Source organism: Furipterus horrens, unplaced genomic scaffold, assembly GCF_987537825.1.
Source record: "Furipterus horrens unplaced genomic scaffold, mFurHor1.1.pri manual_scaffold_4, whole genome shotgun sequence".
NCBI lineage: Eukaryota > Metazoa > Chordata > Mammalia > Chiroptera > Furipteridae > Furipterus > Furipterus horrens.
In genome coordinates, this window is record NW_028327174.1 from 1,755,741 (window position 1) to 1,774,094 (window position 18,354).

At 64.2% G+C, this 18,354-nt stretch overlaps 1 protein-coding gene across 1 annotated transcript in view; it reads right to left on the reverse strand.

Moving 5' to 3' along the window:
- TBC1D22A (TBC1 domain family member 22A) overlaps nucleotides 1-11,643 on the reverse strand; it is a 136,531-nt gene extending 124,888 nt beyond the window's left edge. Inside the window, exon 1 of the mRNA XM_090272247.1 lies at nucleotides 11,449-11,643. Coding sequence (XP_090128373.1) covers nucleotides 11,449-11,510 — 62 coding nt within the window. The 5' untranslated portion in view covers nucleotides 11,511-11,643. The remainder of the gene's footprint in view (nucleotides 1-11,448) is intronic.
- Between the last annotated feature and the right edge of the window lie 6,711 nt (nucleotides 11,644-18,354).

Below are 18,354 nucleotides of genomic sequence, written 5' to 3' on the forward strand. Positions count from 1 at the left end.
GAGAGAACACGGTGAACACCAGGTAAGGTAACTCAGGCGGACGCGTAAATCCCCAGGAAAACGAGAACAGCTGAAACTCACTGGAGAAACAGAAAAGCTGAATCGCGACATCTAACATGTAAAGAGGCTGAATCGGCCGTCAGACACTTCCCACGGGGAGCCCAGGCCCACGGGCTCGTTTCACTGGTCAGCTCTAATGAATACATGAGGCAGAATTCATACCCATTCTCGAGAAATTCCTCTAAAACCCAGAAGCACAGGGCACACTTCCCAAGCACACAAAGACACTGCCAGAGAAGAAAATGGCAGACCAATACATCTCATAAACAGACATACAAAAACCCTCAGCAGAGCACTAGCAAACCAAATAATCATCATTTTTAAAAAATTATACATCATGACAAAGTGGGACTAACCCAAGGGAGGCAAGGCTAATTTAAGAACCAAAAACCAATGCCTACAAAATACCATATTACATAGTAGAAAAAAAAATCGTCAACTGCGTAATCACAGAAAAGGCATTTTTAAAAATTCAACCCCAATCATAGCAGAAGGCTCAGTGACCCAGAAACGGAAGGACACGTCCTCGTCCTGGTCAGGAACACACACAAAACCCACGGCCGACGCTGCCCTCCACGGTGAAAGGCTGGGACGAGGCGGAACGTCTGCTCTGCCACCTTCAGTCCACACGGTGCTGGAGGATCCATCCAGAGCAAGAGGCAGAAAGAAAGGCATCCAGATCAGAAAGGAAGAGGCAAAGCTATTGAGCAGGATGACATGATTTTGTACAAAGAAAATCTTAAGAAATCCACTAAAAAGAATCCGAACTGAAAAACAGATGCAGCAAAGCTTCAATATACAAGATAAATGTACAAAAATGAAATATATTTTTACACACTTGCAAGGAACAGAAAAATGAAATTAAGAAAACAATTCTACTTATAACGGCATCAAGAAGAATAAAACTTTTAAGAATATATTTAACAAAAGGCGTGTAAAACTTATACTCTGAAAAGTAAAATATACTGTTAAAAGAAATTCAAGACCTACATCGACTGAAAGACAACCAAGTCTATGTATCAGAAGACTTACTATTGTGGCAATACTCCCCAAATTCAGTACAGATTCCATGTAATCCCTACAAAGTCCCAGCTAGCTTCTCTGCAGAAAGTGACAAGCTGAGCCCGAAGTTCATATGGGGAAATTCAAGGGACCCAGAGAAAACGAAGTTGGCGGACTCACGCTCCCAGATTTCAAACGTACTACAGGGCCCAGTGGCCACGTCAGACTGGTCCTGGCGTAAAGACAGAGGTCACCAGAGCAGAGCTGCTGGCCCGCGACCGCCTACCAGGGCGCCAAGGCCCTTGAATGCGGAAAGAACCATCTTTGAGAACCGTGCTGGGACAGCTAGGTACCGAGGGGTGAAAAGAACCAAGCTGCACGCCAGCCTCTCAACATATGTAACAGTTAACTCGAAACCAAGGACCTACACGTAAGAGCTAAAACTACAAAATCCTTAGCAGAAAACGCAAGAATAAATCTTTTAAGAACTTAGATCAGGCGCTGTCTTCTCAGAACGACCCCAAAAGCAACAAGGATAACAAAAAGGTAACCTGGACATGGTCAAAATTAAAACCTTTTGTGCTTCAAAGGACACCATCCAGAAAGTAGAAAGACAACCCACTGGAATGGAAGGGATTTTTTGCAAATCACGTATCTGGTAAGGGGTTACATCTGGAACATATGAAGAACTCTTAAAACTCAATAATACAAAGATACATTAATTTAACATTGAAAAAGGATCTGAACAGACATGTCTCCAAAGAAGACATACACGGGGCCAGGAAACGCGTGAGAAGATGCTCCCACTCCATCACTAAGGGAGCGCAAACCATGCAGAGATGCCCTCACACGTACTGGGAGGGCCGGCATAAAAGGGTAACGAGTGTTCATGAGAAAACGGAGAAAGCAGAGTCCTTACGCCCGCTGCTGGGAATGAAAACGGTGTGGCCGCGTGGGAACACAGCCTGACGGTCCCCAAATATGCACGGAAGAGGCACCGCCTGACCCGGTGAGCCCCTCCGCAGCGCACCCCCCGGAGCCACGGCCGCACACAGCCACGCCGACACCGGCGCGGGGCCGCCACAGCGGCGGTGTGCCCGGGAGCCCGAAACGGAGAGACGGCCCGAAGGCGTCAGCAGGCAGGCGGGCACACAAGACATGCTCTCTGCACGCCGGGCCACGTGATTCAGCTCGGAAGTGAAGAGCCGGCACAGGCCAGACACGGACCCACGCTGAATACACGCTGAGTGCAAGAAGCCGGTCACATTTCGTTTGCATAAAACGTCTAGAACGGACGCGTCCACTGAGACAGGAAGGGGCTGGTGGTTGCCTGAGGTGGGGGCAGGCTGCTGTGACGACACTCGTGTTCTAGAACTGACTGTGAGGAGGGCACACAGCCCTCGGAGCACGGGAACACGAGGACATCACCGAGTCTAGCACCGAAATGAGTATACGGTGTTCGCATGTGAATTTCAGTGGGTGAGGCACGTGTGAGTCCCAGTGAAGAGGTGGCTTTGTAAAGGCAAAACAGCTTCCCACTGGCGCTCCTGGGTTCCCGCTTGGAGCCCAGCCCCGAGCTCCAGGGAAGCCCAGAGCATCCACGTCGCAGAGCCCGTGGGCAGGCCGCATGACGCCCGCGAGAACCGGGTCCCACGGGAGTGAGCCGGCCTTCCCCTCACTGGGTCCAGCCTTCTAGACCCCCAGGGGCCCCGCAGGCACCCTGGAGCAGGTGCAGCCCTCCCACTGGGTCACGTCTCGGTTCCCAATCCATGGAATCCACGAGCATGTTTCTGCAAAAACACAAGTCTCAGCCTGCCTAGATCAAGCACAACCGCCAGTCACGGTCCCTTCCCAGAAATCTCAGAGGCCCCCGTGACCCTGGTAGGCGGATTCCAGTTTGAAGATTCCAAGGGCTGGGTTCAAGTCCAGCCCCCGACAGCTGTGCGCTGGCCCCGTCAACCACGCCACTGCTCTGCGCTGGAGCCGCCCCTCCCAGGAACGGGAATAGGAACGCGTGTGAAACGCGGCAACCGTGTAAGACAGCAGCCTGAGCGCTGCCGAGTGGCCCACACATGGCAGTTACCAACGGCATCGACCCGCCGCAGCCGGAACATTTGCATCCTCCCAGCTGTCCCGATGTGTTCACATGGCTCCATGCCGGGAGGCAGTCTGCTCCGTCTCACAGAGGTCCCCAGCCTTGTCACAGGACGCAGGCCCGTGCCGCCCGCGCGGCGGCAGCTCATTAATTCTTCATGGGCACACCACTTCTGTTTATGGAGCAGAAAATGTTCCAGCCAAGCTCACCCTCAGACTCAAACGAGCCTCACTGCATCTTATTAAAATTTCACTTCTATCTGGCCTTGCAGAGCTGAAAAGAAAAATAGGTTTGAACTGAAGCCATTTTAGAAAAATAAATGGCAACTACCTCATTTCAGGCCATGAAATCTTTCTTTTAAAAACATATTCTCTAATAAACTTTTTAATAAATCTGCTGCTTTAAAGCACTGCATAACTCACAGTTTTAAAGAGAACCCAGGAACTCCTATGACAAGGGTACATGGCACACCGTCACCTCTAGGTACACAGGGTGGCAAAACCAGGCTACAGCCGTGCACGTGGGAAGTAATAAAATAACCAGGAAACACTGACGCGGGACTAGACTGCGTTCTGCATGTGCACAGCTGGGACGTCCCTCTGCCGCACCCGTGAACCGTCGGGACGCGAGGAGGCGGGCTCAGCAGTGTCCGTCATTTCTGCAGCACTATCCAGACACCCTTCACGACCCGAGTAATGAATGAACAAACTGGAACAGACACGTGCAACGAAACACGAACCACAGAAACCATGAACGGCCACGGCTACAGGAGGCCAAACACGTACCGGAAGCTTCCCAACATGCCGTTGAAAAGCGACGCACACGCAGTGCAAGAGCAGTTACAGGAGGCACCTACAAACGGGAAATGACCCTACAGGCCACGCACAGGAGCGGTCAGAAGTCCCACCACACGCACGGCGGGGAAGCGCAAACGCGGAGCTGGGCCCAGGACGTGAAGGCAGCAGCTCTGCGTGTGTGACAGCTTACGTCCTACGCTGGGGGGAGGACTCACGTGCGTTCTACGTTCACGGTACTCACCTGCAGCCACGTGCCGTATAATGACGTTTCGGTCCACAACGGACCCCGTATACGAGAGAGGCCCCCTAGCATCACGATGGAGCCGCAAGGTCCGCACCGCCTGGTGGGGCCGCAGCAGCACGGCCGAGCGCAGCAGCCGCAGGGAACGGCCTCCGGCGCGACAGCCGGGGACCCGCCCACGCCGCCGAGAACCGGCGATGTCACTGGGGCGCGCGGCCGCCGCGCTGCGCTCCCTGCCGTCACTTGGAGCGTCCTCCCTCTGCGCCCCAACCAAAGCGGCACGTGTCAGGCTCCCATGGCCCCCGATGGCGCCGCCTCCTCTGTGCCCGACGGCATCTCAGTGACTGTCCCGCAGACGGGCGGCCCGGGAGCACCGCGGGGGGGCGGGGAGGGGGGCGCGGTAGGCGGGGTCGTCCAGGGGCGCCCCAGTGCTCGGTGGGGGTCGCACGGGGTGAACCGCTGGCGGGACTGTGACCGTGTGCCTTCTGGAAGCCTAAAACACGGTCTGGTGTTTTACACAGATTGTCCCGGATCTGTGAGGTGCCCCAGCCGCGAGGTGGGGTGTTCATGAACTGGACACAGACACAGCACGCAGACAACACAGCAGGCGGGGGGCCCCTCAGGGACACATTCCTAGTAACTCTAGGCCCCCCACCCCGCTCTTCTCATGCTGTGCACAGAACTCCTTGCAGAAGAAACCTCAACGTCAGCAGTCATCAGCTCTCCGAGGAGCGCAAGGGAAACCCCAGCGAGGTGCCGCTCCACGCCCTGGGGGCGGCATGACAGCACCAGTGTTGACAAGAACGGGGAGAAGCCGACCCCCTCACCCTCACACACCACTGACACAAATGGAAAACAGTGCAGTCACTTTGGCAAACAGGCTGGCAGGTCCTCAAAAGGTCCCACAGTTGCCACGTGACCCCGTAATCCCACTCCTAGGAACACACCCAGAGAAACGAACACCCGCGTCTGCACAAAATCGCGCACTGTGCTACCTGTAACAGAATTGCAGGACAGTCCCCGCGTCCGCGTCCACGAACTGAGGAATGCGGACGCAAGGGGACCCGCCCACGTCCTGGAAGGGGGCAGCCTGAATAAGCAACGAAGCGCCGACACCTGCTGCGACAGGGATGAGCCCTGCCACCCAGATGCTCAGGGACGGATGCCAGACACAAGGGGCCGAATACACCGCCGCTGACAGGCAACGCCCAGAACAGGCGAGCTGCGGGCACAGGGCGCAGAGGAGTGACTCCCAGGGCCGGAAGGGCGGAAAGGGCAGTCGCCGCCAACCGGTCGGGGGTCTCCCTGAGCTGGCGCAAAGGTCCCAGCCCTGACCGTGGCCACGGCCGCACGCCCCTGGGGAGACACCAGGAACACCGACTTCTGCACTTAAGCAGGCAAAACGTGCGCTACCAAAAGGGTGTCCCTACAGAGGTGCCGCAAGGAAGAAAGGACTCGGGAAGGAGCAGGACGAGGGGCGGGGGGGGCGGGGGGAGGCAGGAAGGTCCCCTCCCCCGCCCCAGTGCTCAGGAAGGTGGGTGTGCCCTGGCGGGGGCTCCATGAGCAAAGCACCCCTCCGCACCTGGCACCCGGCAACCAACGTCATGCTGCCGTCGGGAACGTATCCATGAATGTCCCCTGAAAGCAATACGGACGCAGACGGTGAGACGGCAGGAGGACTCACCCGTCCCCAGCGGCAGCGGCGGGGCCCAGACACAGTGCTCGCACGTCTGCTCTGCACTCCGGACGCCACTCAGCCCAGCGGCCAGGAGGGGCTCTCGGGCGGGAGCGCAGACGGCCGGGAGCCACGGGAGCACCGCAGGCCCCACGCGGGGCAGAGGCTCACACACACCTGGGCGGCCGGGGGGTCCCGACAAATGGAAAGCACAGGGTGGGTCGGGGGGGGGGCAGGCAGAGAGGCGCCCCAGGATGGTGCCCTGAAGGGGACCCTGAGAGAAGTCCCTCCCTCGCGACAGCCCCTGCCACTAAAACGCCACCACTGGTGGGGAAGGCAGGGGACAAAGAATGGGGAAAGCTGGGGCTTAATGTGAAAACACAGAGGGCCACCTCTAGGCGGCCAGGGTCACAGAGGACATCAGGCCGGAGACACTGGTCAGGTGGGGACCTGCCCGACAGAAGGGACGGGTTCCTGAGATCAGTGCCACTTCTTCAGGACCCTGTCTACGCCATCTTGACAGCACACGACAGGAACAGTTTTCTAAAAAACTCCAGATCCAAGATAATCGAGGGCCAACTGTGGGCAGCCGAGCCCTGGAGCACGGGGTCGCCTGGAGAGCGCCTGGACGCAGCAGTGCCCTGAGCGGTCAAGGACGCTGCTTCATTCGGTCGCTCAGCAAATGCGGGCCGAGCACCTGCTCCCAGCCAGGCCCCACGCCGCCGGGGCTGGAAGGACACCATGGAGCCGCAGAGCCCGCACCAGGCTGCTCCTGCGACAGGGGACGGCCATCAGCGTACAGGTGAGCCCGGGAAGGTGGACGAAAGACGGGAAGCAGCATCTGGTCACAGCAGACACCACAAGCAAGGAGCGATCGATCCAGGGCTGCAGGGCCCAGGGGTGCCGGCAAGAAGGTGGTCCCCTCCGCGGGTCCCAGAGATGTTCCCTCTGGTGTGAGCGTGGACCCCACACCACGGTGCCCGCCCTGCAACGACCCTGACTGGCTGAGACCAGCCCTCCTGCTTCACTAAAGGGTGAAGAGCGGCGGGTGAAGGGGCACCGAGGGGAACAGTGAGGGGCGAGGGGGGCGCGCGGAGGAGGAAACAGCAGCTGCAGCCTCGTAAGCCTCACGAAGGACACGGAAGTGGGCGCACACGTACGATTAACGCCTCCCTCCACCTCAGCTACGTGGGGAAGCGGGCAAGGCATATCGTCAGCTTCCGCCTGGAGCCCGCCTGCCTCTGCTTCGTGCAGTCAGTACTCAGTGCCCCCGGGTCCGCTCGGTCTCCTGGAACGTGGCCTGGATCGGCGACGGGGCCACCAGCAGGCCCCCCACCACACATGGACGCTCACCGGGCGGCTACGGCGCATGCAGAAGGAAGCTGTCCAACGGCGTGAACTTGAGAGGGCTTTGGAGAAAACGGCGCGAACCCCCACCATGACAACAGCAGACAATTCCACGCCCCCTCCGCCCACACCATAATCTGGAACTTTCCACCCCACGGAGTCCCTGCGGAAACACGTGGTCCTGGGGGACCCGCGCTGGGAGGCCTGCAGCAGTCCCACCCGACGCCCAGGCCACCCCACCCACAGTAAGGCGCACCCGCCCTGCAAGCTCCCAGCAACACGGTGTCCCCCAAGCCGCCAGCCCCTGGAAGGTCTGGATTGGTCGCCTGTCACACTGCTCGTGGCCCCTGAACACCGCAGGGACTCAGGCAATCACCGAGCGAAAAGGCAAGCTGCTCCATGGGCATCTCTTGATCCGTAACTTGGAGATAAGCGTGTTCACGTTCTCTCCTCGCATGAAAAGCCACCTGTGAGCTCACGGGGACGGAGCAGAGAGGGCAGCTCCCAGAAGTCAAGGGGAAGGGGTCTGAACACAGCAGGTCCCCAGATGGCGACTGGGGCTAATGACACGGTGCTGCGTGTTTGAAAGTTGCTGAGAGAGTAAATCTTAAAAGCGCTCATCACAAGAAAGACCATTTGCACCCCGCGTGGCGGCAGGCGTTAGCTAGATTTACTGCGGACCTCATTTCACAGGGCGCGCAAGGACCAAGTCACTGCCGCGGGCCCCCGGAACTGCTACGATGCCACGTGTTAATCACACCTCATAAAAGAGCAACGTGTTGGTCACACAAAGCTCAGGAAATACTGGCAAGGAAAGGGTGTCTCTGCAATTAGCACGGAGGAGGGGGCAGCAGCTGCCCCGAGCCCCGTGTCCCCACCCTGTCTTCCTCGTAGCTCCTTCACCACCGGACCCCCCTCCGCTCCCTCTCCCCGAGTCCCACCGCCTGCCTGGAAGCTCCCAGCGCCCCCCGGCACTCCTGGCCTCCGATGCCCAAAGCCAAGTCCCCAATCCTGCCAGCTTCCCGCACCCCCTCCTGACTGCGGACCACCACTCAGCAAACGATTCCCCAACAGCCGCCTCCAGCCACCAGGTCCATGCCCGGAATCAGCTTTGCCCCGAACACCAGGCCTCCAACCTACTTTCCCTGTCCGGCCAGACAATGACACCACCTCCAGTCACCAGCAACAGAACAAAGGGCTCACCCGCCATGTCACACAGCAGCCTCCTGGCCCTGCCTGAGTCCCCAGCTGTGCCCACTGCCCTGGGCCAGGGCTCCCTCTCCTGACCATCGCGATCAGCTCCTTCTATGACCGGACTTCCGAGAACAGCAATCTAAAAACCAAGGCCACCCTGGCCTCCTCCCTGACACACACGCCTGGCCCGCCGCCCGCCCCCATCACCGTGTGGCCCCCGCGGGCAGCCTGTCTCCCGTCTGCCTTCTGCTCACCTGGGCCGGGGTCTGAGCCCCTGACCGCAATGCGCCCCTCGCCCAGGTGAGTACCTACGGACAGATGGTGCCTCCGTGTCCAGGCTGACGTCACCCCGGCCTGCACCCACACACCCTTCCCCGGCACGTGCTGCCACAGGACCCTGCTCACCCCTTCCCCGCAGGGCGGGTCACAAGCCACACTGCGGAGTTCCTGGCGGGCCCCTGCGGCCCAAGGGAAGGGAGGGCTCCGCCGCGGGCTCCCCGGGGCCTGCCACCCTGAACGTGCCCCCTTGCCGGCCACTGCGCCAGGGTGGGCGTGACCGGGCTCGGTGAACGCGAGGCTGCGGGTGCCGCGCCCAGAGCCGCCCTCTCGGCTCCCCGCGGCCAGACGCGCCCCTGCCGGGCTCCTGGCTCCCTTGCTTGGCCTGTCCTATCAGAACCACTTAAAATCGCGGTGGCTTATGGAGTCACCCGTGCCTGAGAAGTAAACGCCACGATGGCCCCAGGGGCTGGCTGTGGGACGGGAAACTAACCCGAGACGGGCGTGATTCCGAGGGGGACACACAGCAGCGCCGACAGCGAGGAGCGCGCAGGTCCGTCCGCCCCGCTCAGCGCAGTCCCCGCGCCAGGGCTGCGAGGTCCCGAAGGGTCTGAGTCGCCACGCAAACACCCTCCGCTTCTCAGCACCGCGTCTCAGGGCCGTGGCCCAGCACCTCCGTGAACGCCGCACGCCGCCCCGCGCAAGGGTCTCGTGAAGCCACAGCCCCCGGGTGGCCGGTCCCCGGGAACGCGCGCGACCCCCAGCATCGGCGCCCCGGGAACTCGCGTGAGGGGGCTGTGCCGACGGGCTGTGCCCTACAAAAAGCCCTTAACGGTCTGCACTTCACGGGCGGCACCTCCTTCCTCCCCCGAGTCTCTCGGGGTTGAGGTCCACACTCGAAACAACAGCGTGAAACGCTCGCTGGCAGGGCCGCCCACCTGGCGAGGCCCCGCGGCATGCAGGCGGGGGCGGGGCGGGCGCGGCCGGGAGTCCTGCACCCTGACCCGCACGGCGCAGTGACACCCCCGGCTCCCCTAGACTCCGACGCGGCCGCACCGCGCGGCCTGCTTCCGAAAACGCCGGGGGCCCCGCCCAGCGCCGGCATCAGGGCGAAAGCACGGCCTGGGTGGCCCGGGCTCCCGGGGACAAGGACGAGGACGCTGCAAGCGCCCTGCCCACAGGCCACAGGCGAGCGGCTCAAACAACAGCCCCCCCGCCCCCCGCAGCTCTGCGGGCCAGAGAGGCGCGCGCGCCGAGGAGTCGGGGCCACCCGCCCCGGAGTCCCTAGGGAGCAACTGCCACCGGCTCCCGGGAAAGGCATCGCTCCGGCCTCTGCCTCCGCCATCGCGTGCCATCTCCCAGCTCTGGGTCTGCGTGCAAAGTCCCTTCCTATCAGGACGCCGGCCTCCGACCCGAAGGGTCCCCGGTTCGATTCCCGGTCGGGGCACCGGTCTGGGTGGCGCGCCAGGTCCCCAGGAGGGGCGAGCGAGAGGCGGCCACAGGTGATGCTTCTCCCTCCCTCGCCCTCCCCTAAAAATAAATAAATGAAACTTTTTCTTTACGCCGTCAACGTGCAGACCTCATCTTCACTCAGTTACGTCTGCAAAGGCCCCTTTTCCAAACGCGGGCACGTCCCCAGGTCTGTGAATTGGGGGGCACAGAGCGGAACGCAGCCGAGCACACGTCGCCGAGGCCCACGGCCACCCCCCAAGGCTTCCGCACCGCTGCAGCCGCGCACGGGAGCCTGTCGCCCGGCTGTGACTGTGACTGAGACCGAGGACGGGCCCAGACCGCACGACCCGAGGCCGACACACACGGTGCCCGTCACGCACGCGGGGGCCTCCTGTTCCCCGTCGTGCCTGAGTTTTCACACCCTCTTGGCTTGAACGAGAGACCTGCCCGTTGTTCATCCGAGCGCCGTTCCGCGGAGTAAGGGGCGTCGGCGACCTCCGGGGACACCCGCATCGCTGCGCCGCCGCAGCCCGTCACCCACGCCCGCCGACCCCGCGTCCCCCGGGGACTTCGCTGCGGACTCCCAGGTCCCCAACTCCCCACGCAGGCGACGGGGCTCCTCGCAGCGCCCTTCTGCGTAAGTGGCCTGTGCTCGCGAGTCCACGCGCGGTCACTCGGCTGTGACTTGGCGGACTCCGGTCTTCGCTCCGCGCCCTCCGCCGCGCCCCAGGGCTCCGGCCGCCGGGCTCCGGGACGCGCGGACCCGAGGACTTTGGAGCTGGACTGCGCCCAGGCGCGCCCGTCACCGCGGGCACTTTGCTGTCGTCGTTACTTCTAGTCGCTTCCCGGTGCTGATCAAGATAGCAGCTCTGAGGCCAGAAGGGGGGACGCGGCGCCGCAGGGGAGCCTCGCGCCGCCGTCCTTGCTCCGACCAAAGCGGCAGCCGCCGCAGGGACGAGGCCGGTCGGGCGGGTCGAAGCCACCGCGCCCCGGGCAGAGGCTGACGCTGGACTCGGCCGGACTCCGCCGCTCCGCCGAGTCACTTCCTTCCCGCGCCCCCGCCCCGGGAGCCCAGGAACGCGCGGAGGAGCCCGCCGGTCCCCGGCCAGGCTCGCCGGCAGCCGCGCCCCCTCCTTCCCGGCCCCGGACGCCACGCTCCGACCCCTGGTCCCCTACCACCGCCGAGCAGCGTCCTCGGAGCCCAGGCCACCCCGCCCCTGGCCCCGACTTGACCCTCAGCCCCGCCAGCTGACGCCCCCACCTGACCCCTGACCCCTGACCCCGACCCGGAGCGCCCCGTCACGCCTACCTGCCCGGGACCTTGCTGTTGCTGCGCTTCCAGAACTGCTTCCTGGCCCCGTCGCTGGCCATGGCCCCTCCTCATCCCTCAGGCCCGCGGCCCCGGCACCCCGTGTGCTGCCGGCCCGCCCCGGCGGCTTTTACTGTACCCCTGGGCACCCCTCAGCCGTCCTGGGACTCCCGAGCGCAGCGCCCAGACGCTCTTCCGCCTTCCTCCGGAAGTTGTGCCTCCGCGCACCCGGAAGTCCCGCCTCCGCCCCGGGCGCGCGTGACGCCGCGGAGGGCAACCAACGATGTTAGAGGGCGACGCCCGGCGGCGCGGCGGAGGCAGCGCAGCGGCGGAAAGGGGCTGCGGTTCCGCGTGGGGACAGAGACCGAGGCCCGGTCGCCCCCAGTTTGAAGGACGGGACCGTGGGGTCCAGCCAGGCCTCAGCCGAGCGCCGGCCGCGCCTGGGACGTGCCGACAGCCCGGCCTGCGCAGCTCCGGGCACGGACGCCCTGCGCGGCCGGTACAGGGCGCCGAAGACTCGGCCCGGAATGGAGCGCGCGCGCCGTCGCGCGTGCGTGGGTTACACGCTTAAGTACCACTGTGCGCACGCCGGGGCCGACCCTGTGTTGCCGAGATGACTTTCACAGTTTCTACTTCTTCAGCGCAGGCACCGGAAACATTAGCTTGCGCGCGTGGTTCGCGTTGGGCTCCTCTGGCCCCGCGGCGGAGCGTGGGAGGTCAGGGGCCGGCACGCGCGCGCGTCTGCAGGGCAACGTGGGGGGCTCCTCGGCCCGCGCCCGACGGAGGACGCGTCCCGGGCTCAGCGCTCGCTGCGGGGCGCCGGCGCGCACCCCCGGTGGGCACGACCCCTGTCCGGCGCGGACTGCGTGGGGCCCCCAGCGCTCGGGACCCCGGGCCGTCACGCCGTTCGTAACCGCGCCCTGCGTGACCGCGCGGAGCCTCGCCCCCTTCCCGTGACCGTCTCCCTGCCCGCCCCGCAGGCTCCCTGGCCTCGTGCCCCCGGCACGTGCCCGCCCCCCGTCGCCAGACCCGCGGAAGGGGGGGTTCTGCTCCGGTGAGCCGCGGTCTCGGCCGCAAAGGCTGGGGGCTGCGGCCACACCGGTGTGACGCCCCGGCCTCGGGACCCGTGCAGCCCCCCGCCCCCCCTCGCACGGCCAGACCTCAGGGCCCACACAGGGATCCCCGCGTCCCCGGTCCCCGCGGTTAATGACTCCCGTGTGCATCTGTCCCCGGAGCCACCCCCTAAACGAACCGTCACTTCCTTGGCTGCAGCCTGCTGCCCGGGGCCCACTGGGCGTCAGGGCGCGGGCAAAGGGGCCCGAGAGGCCGGGAGCCCCCGCGCGCACGTGCCCGCCTGCGTGGGGTTGTGTCCGTCTCCACCCTCCGGCGAGAACGGGCTGAGTGGGGCCTGCGTCTTTTTCCGCCTGCACACCCGACCCGGGGAGCCCTCCAGCGGTCCCCGTTCGTCACCCTTAGAAACTCCCCAGGACCCTCCCCCCAGGATTCAGCTGGGGATCCTTTGTGGTTCCCTGCCCACCCCTCGGGAGGTCCTCTGGGCTCCTTTGCTGCTTGGCCTTAGGAACTTGCCGGGGACCCTGTCCTTCCATGACCTCTGACCAAGCCTCTGATCCCTGGGGCCCCTTCCTGACCCAGCCTCAGGGAGTCTCTGGGGACCCTCCCCCGTGGAGCTCAGGAACGCCCCGGAGAGCTGATCGCAGCCCCGAGGCCCCCCCAGAAGCCCTCCAGGTCCTGGCTCACAGCCTCAGGTTGCCCCCCCAGAGAGCAGTGGGGGCCTCGGGGCCCCCCCAGCTGAGTTCAGCTTACTGGGAGAGCCAGTGAGCGAGATCCCCGCAGGACTAAGACGGCGGACGGGCCGTGGCCATGACTGGCTGGACGTAACCGTGACATCTCAGGTTCGGTCTGCTCCCTGTCACCGTGCGCCGTCCTGTCTACTGACTCTCAGGGGAAGGGGTGAGTCCACTCGTTTGGCTGCTGCTCAGCCGCTGCCTGCCGAGCGCCCGGCCCGAGGGACAGAGCAGAGTCACACAGTAACTGCTCTTCCCTCCGCGTTCACTGATGCGGGTCCGCTCAGAGCAGGACGCAGACACGCACTGATATCCTGCTCACACTCTGGCGTCTCAGAGAAACACACACACACACGCCAATCAGTGGGGGACAAGGAACCCAGGGCCCAGGGCCCGGGAGACGGCTCGGCGGGCAGAGGAGTCGTCGGCATCTCGCAGGGAAGGAGCTCCGGGGCCAGGAGGGCAGCAGGGCAGGTGGCGTGGGGCAGCGCTCCGGCGTGTGGGGCTCGGCTGTCTCAGCTGTGGTCTGGAGCCTGCCTCGTTATACCTGGAAAGTGGGGTGTTCCACGCTCCTGCGTCCTTTCGATTGCCTGGGCGCGCCTGAAGCCAAGTGTGGAATTTGCCCAGGAGCCCATCTGTGGCGGCCCCGCTCTGCACACGGCTCTTCTGACCACACGGGCGGACACCTCAGCTGCGTCTTCTTGCCAGACATGTCTCTAAGCCGTGTCAGGGCTGACCGACAGGCATCCGGGTTGGCATGCGTGACCCCCTTTGCTTTACAGACGTCAGGCTGTCTTGATGGGACCGATGCCCTTTTATTGGTCCTGCTCTCCTATTCCCAGGCCCCTCTCTCTGCACCCGTGGACCCCACGTCTCCGGTCGCTCAGCCCACATGGGCCTTCGTGACCCCGCGTCCTTCCCAGACGGGCGGGTACCGGAGGCTCTGCTTGGAGGCGCAGTCCCTCCCTGCAGCGCTCACCGGCCACCTCCAGATGGCGCACGATGACGGTGGCGCGAAGATTTGAGTCACCGAAGGTCAGGGATCAGGGGTGACCATAACTGAGGAACAGAGTGGGCCGCTGGGGCGGGGCCCGCTCAGGGGGAGCCCATCTGTGTCTAAGTGAGGTGCCTGGACGGAGGTCCAGGAGACCGGGAGAGCCAGGCCTCGACGCCTGCGCCCAAAGGACCCAGGGCTGCCAGGCCCAGCGGCCCGCTCTGCACCCCGGCACAGGGCAGCCAGGGAGTCAAGCCTGGACTCCCCCACCCTGAACGTCAGCAGTGTGCAGAGGGGGCAGCCGGCGGGGCAGAAGCCCAGGCCAGCCAAGGCAGGCGGAGAGAGAGTCTCTGGAAGGGGTCCCTGGTGCCAACGCCAGGCACCCCCAGTCGGCGGGGCTGGCAGCGCCCGCCGGGCTCCGAGGCCTCCTGCAGCACCCCCTCTGCACGACTCCGGGGGGAATTCACAAGTCCCCGCGGCAGGCCTGTGTGCACCCCTGCCCCTCCCTCGTGATCCCGCCGCTCTGGCTGAGGCGGACCCAGTAGGCAGCCCCACCCACCCGCCGAACACGCCGGCTCTGGGCCTCTCGATCAGGAGTGGCAGGCTGGGCACGCGTGTCCAGCAGGCTGGGTAGACGTGACCGGGAGGACATGGAGCCGCGGAGAGAGATGTAGGGCCACCCTGTGCCGGCCCCAGAGGCCTGGGACCCCTCCTCCCCTCCTGGCCCCTGCCCAGCTCTGCTGCCCAGACGGCGGCGGCAGGGTTAACAGCAGAGGGAGAGCCGGGCCACAGGGTTTATTGGTCCCCCCCCACTGGGCAGTCTGGGAGTGTCCCCACTGGGGAAGGCCCGCTGTAGGCGGAGGACACAGAAGCAGGGCAACGGCCTGAGCAAGTCCCAGCCCCTCCCCGGGCCTCACATCCCCCATCTGTAAAATGGGTCCTGATCCCAACCTGGGTGCCTCACCTGGATCTTAAGATCTAGGGAGAAGGGAGGGAGCAGAAGGGAAGGAGGGCAGAGGCGGGGCAGGAGGGGGAGACTGAAGGGGCCTCTCCTTTTCCAAGCACCAGGTGCGCTGTTGACAGCAGCCTCAGCCTGGGGCTCATTCCTGGAGCCCTCAGAACCGAGGCCCAGCGAGCCCCGCCCCTGCCCCAGGGACCTCAGGCCCGCGCACCTGCCGCCCGGCCACCCCGCCCCGCCCGCTCCTTCCTTTCCTGGGCGCTCCTGTCAGCCACTGGCCCCAGACGCTCCTTCACGGCCGCCGGTCTGGGCCACACCTGGCGTCCAGCCTGCCGGGCAGCCGGCTCGTGGCCCGGCGTGGGTCACAGCCCAGAGGCCATGATGCGTCATCGCACCCAGAGGCCACCGGTGGGGGGGGGGGGGCAGGAATCTGGGGCTCCAGGCATGTCCAGGACTGACGGGATCGGAGAAGTCAGCCAAAGGAACTGGGCGCTGTTTCCCCGAGTTCGGGGTGAAGCCTAAGCCTCCAGAGCCCGGTGCCCCTGCCCCCCCCCCACGCTGGGCGCCCGGGACTCACAGCCGCGGTTCCCACGGCGCCCCGCCCCGCCTCTCCTGCGGCCCCTGAGTCACGGGCGTCACGTCACCCGCTGTAAACGCCGGGGGGCCCCAACTCCTCCCCTGCACCGGGCCTCCCTTCTCCGTCCTGTGTACCGCACAAGGCCCTGCGAAAGCTCAAACAAGGCAGCACACGGCAAGGGCCTTGGTGGCAGCCAGCGTGGCTCCGACGGCGGGGCCTGGGCCCACGCGGTTCAGGGGCCAGGGTGACTGCACACGACCCTGCTCACTCCTCCTGCCCGAGACCGGCCTGAGCCTGCTGGGATGGGACCTCAGCACACAGCAGGCCCTCCCGCGCACCCAAGAATCCGTTTCCACAACGCTGGAGCCCCTCCCTCAGCCACGACACCCAACACGCGACACAGCCCGACTTTCCTCTCCAGCCGCAGCCTGGAGCGCCACGACCCACAGCAGCCAGGGCCAGGAGGGGTCCCTGAGCACCCAGCCGGGCCTCTCCCCACACCAGCCGTCGGCATGTCCTGGACGCCAGAGTTCCATGTGGACGGCAGTGGCGTGTGCCAGACTCTGCGCCCGGTCTCACTCAGGCACCTACCCGTCGGCCGGCCCCTAGGGAGGGGCAGTGAGCACGCAGCCCCAGGCCCAGGCGCCAGACCCCAGACTCCGGGCGGGACAGTGCAAAGCCCACCCCTCACCACTAGGTCTCACCGGGCGGGGTGAGGACGGACCCCCCGGTGCAGATCACCTGGGGACTGTGCGGAAGCCGCAGGTCCCACCCCCAGCACACCGAGCCAGGGCCTCTGGGGTCAGCGCCCGCCCAGCCTGAGCTGCCCTTGGCCTGTGGACAAGCCAGAGGACAGCAGGGCCGGGGCGCCCCCACCTATAGGAGCACTGCTGTGGGGTCTTCCACGGCTCTCGCAGTCCGCTCCTGGCCCACAGCAGCTGCGCAGTGGCGCTGCCTGTCCTATTTTTGGTCCAGGCCTAAAGGAGGTCACCTGCCTGGTGTCACCTGAGGTGAGCCCAGCTGCCCAGCTCCATGCCAAGAGAGGCTGAGAAACCCGGACCAGGTGGCCTAGGGTGACGGCCGCTTAGATTGGAAAGATTGGCCAGCACATGGGACTTCCCGGTGCCAACACTGGGAAGTCCCAGGAAGGCCAAAAGGAGCTGGTCACCGAGGACAAACAGGCAATCCCGGTGTCCTGGCTCCGCGAGGTCAGTTCCTGGCCGAGTTGGGCATTGGCCACCCTGCCAGGGGGAGAGGCAGGGGTGCTCCCTCCTGGCCATCAAGGGAGCCGCTCCTCCAGGCCTCGGAACACGCTGCCTGAGCTGCAGAGCCAGGCAGGACCCCTGTGCGCCAGGCTGGGACCTCAAGTGTGTGTGCCTGGTGCCCGGGACACAGGTCATGGCAGCGGGAGCACCGGAAGCGACAGCCCTGAGTGAGCACCAATGGTACCCCCGCCCTGGGCTTGGGGTCTGGTCCTGCCCGTGTGCTGTGAACTGGCTGTTTGGGAGACCCCCTGCATCAGGCGGAGGACTTAGTGTCCACCCGCACGGAGGACAGAGCAGAGACTGAGAGGTCACATGACTTGTCCAAGGCAGTGCTTCTCCGTTCGGTGACCTCCCCACCAGGGGACACTAGGCAACATCTGGAGACACGCTTTCACGGCGACACCAAGGGGCTGCAGCTGGCTCTGGAGGGAGCAGCCCGAGACGCTGCTGAACACCCTGCAGTGCCCAGGACCGTCCCCACCGCCGAGAATGACCGGGCCCCAAACACCCCTGGTGCCCGGGTGCAGACACCCTGGTGGCCGGCGGAGCCCGGACTGAAGCCGGGGCTGCAGCCGCTTGGCTCGACCACCGGCACCCCGGCTTTGGTGCCCACAAACCAGACGGCACACTCTGTTCAGCCCCTTATCTGTTCATGGACACGTGGGCTGCTCCCACCTCCGGCGAAGTGAACGGTGAGGACAGCATCCGCCGGAGTCCCTGTTAGAATAACCGCAGACCACAGGGAAATCCAGCGTCTGTCCGCGGCGGCCACACCGCCTCACATTCCCACCAGCAGCGCGAAGGGGCCCCGTTTCGCTGCTTCTCGCCAACACTTATCACCTGGCTCTGATTCCAGCCGTCGCAGTGCGAGAGGGGCAGCGTTTTGTTTTTATTTGTCTTCCCTGAGGACTAATGACACCACGATTCTCCTCACGTGCTCGTAAGTCTTTGGGGAAATGTCGTAAAGGTTGGATGCATCATCTCGCCCTTGACCCTTCACCAGGTGGCTGTTTCTGGTCTTGTGCTGTGACTCTTGTGACATCGGACTCTGGACTGGAGCTCTCTGGGGGCCTGAGCCCACACAGCCACCTGTGTGCTGCCGCCCCCTCCCGACCAGCCCATCATGGAGCTGGAAAACCCAGCGGTGTGTCCACGGGGCCCCACAGGGTGGGCAGGTGGGGGGTGCCCGCCCTGGAGCAGTCCATGCGCAGCAGAAGGAAAAGAAACAACTGGATCTAGGTTTCCAGGCGCTGAGGTCGAAGTCTACGCTGGGGACAGTGGCTCCAAAGAGCGTGGGGTTGACTGTA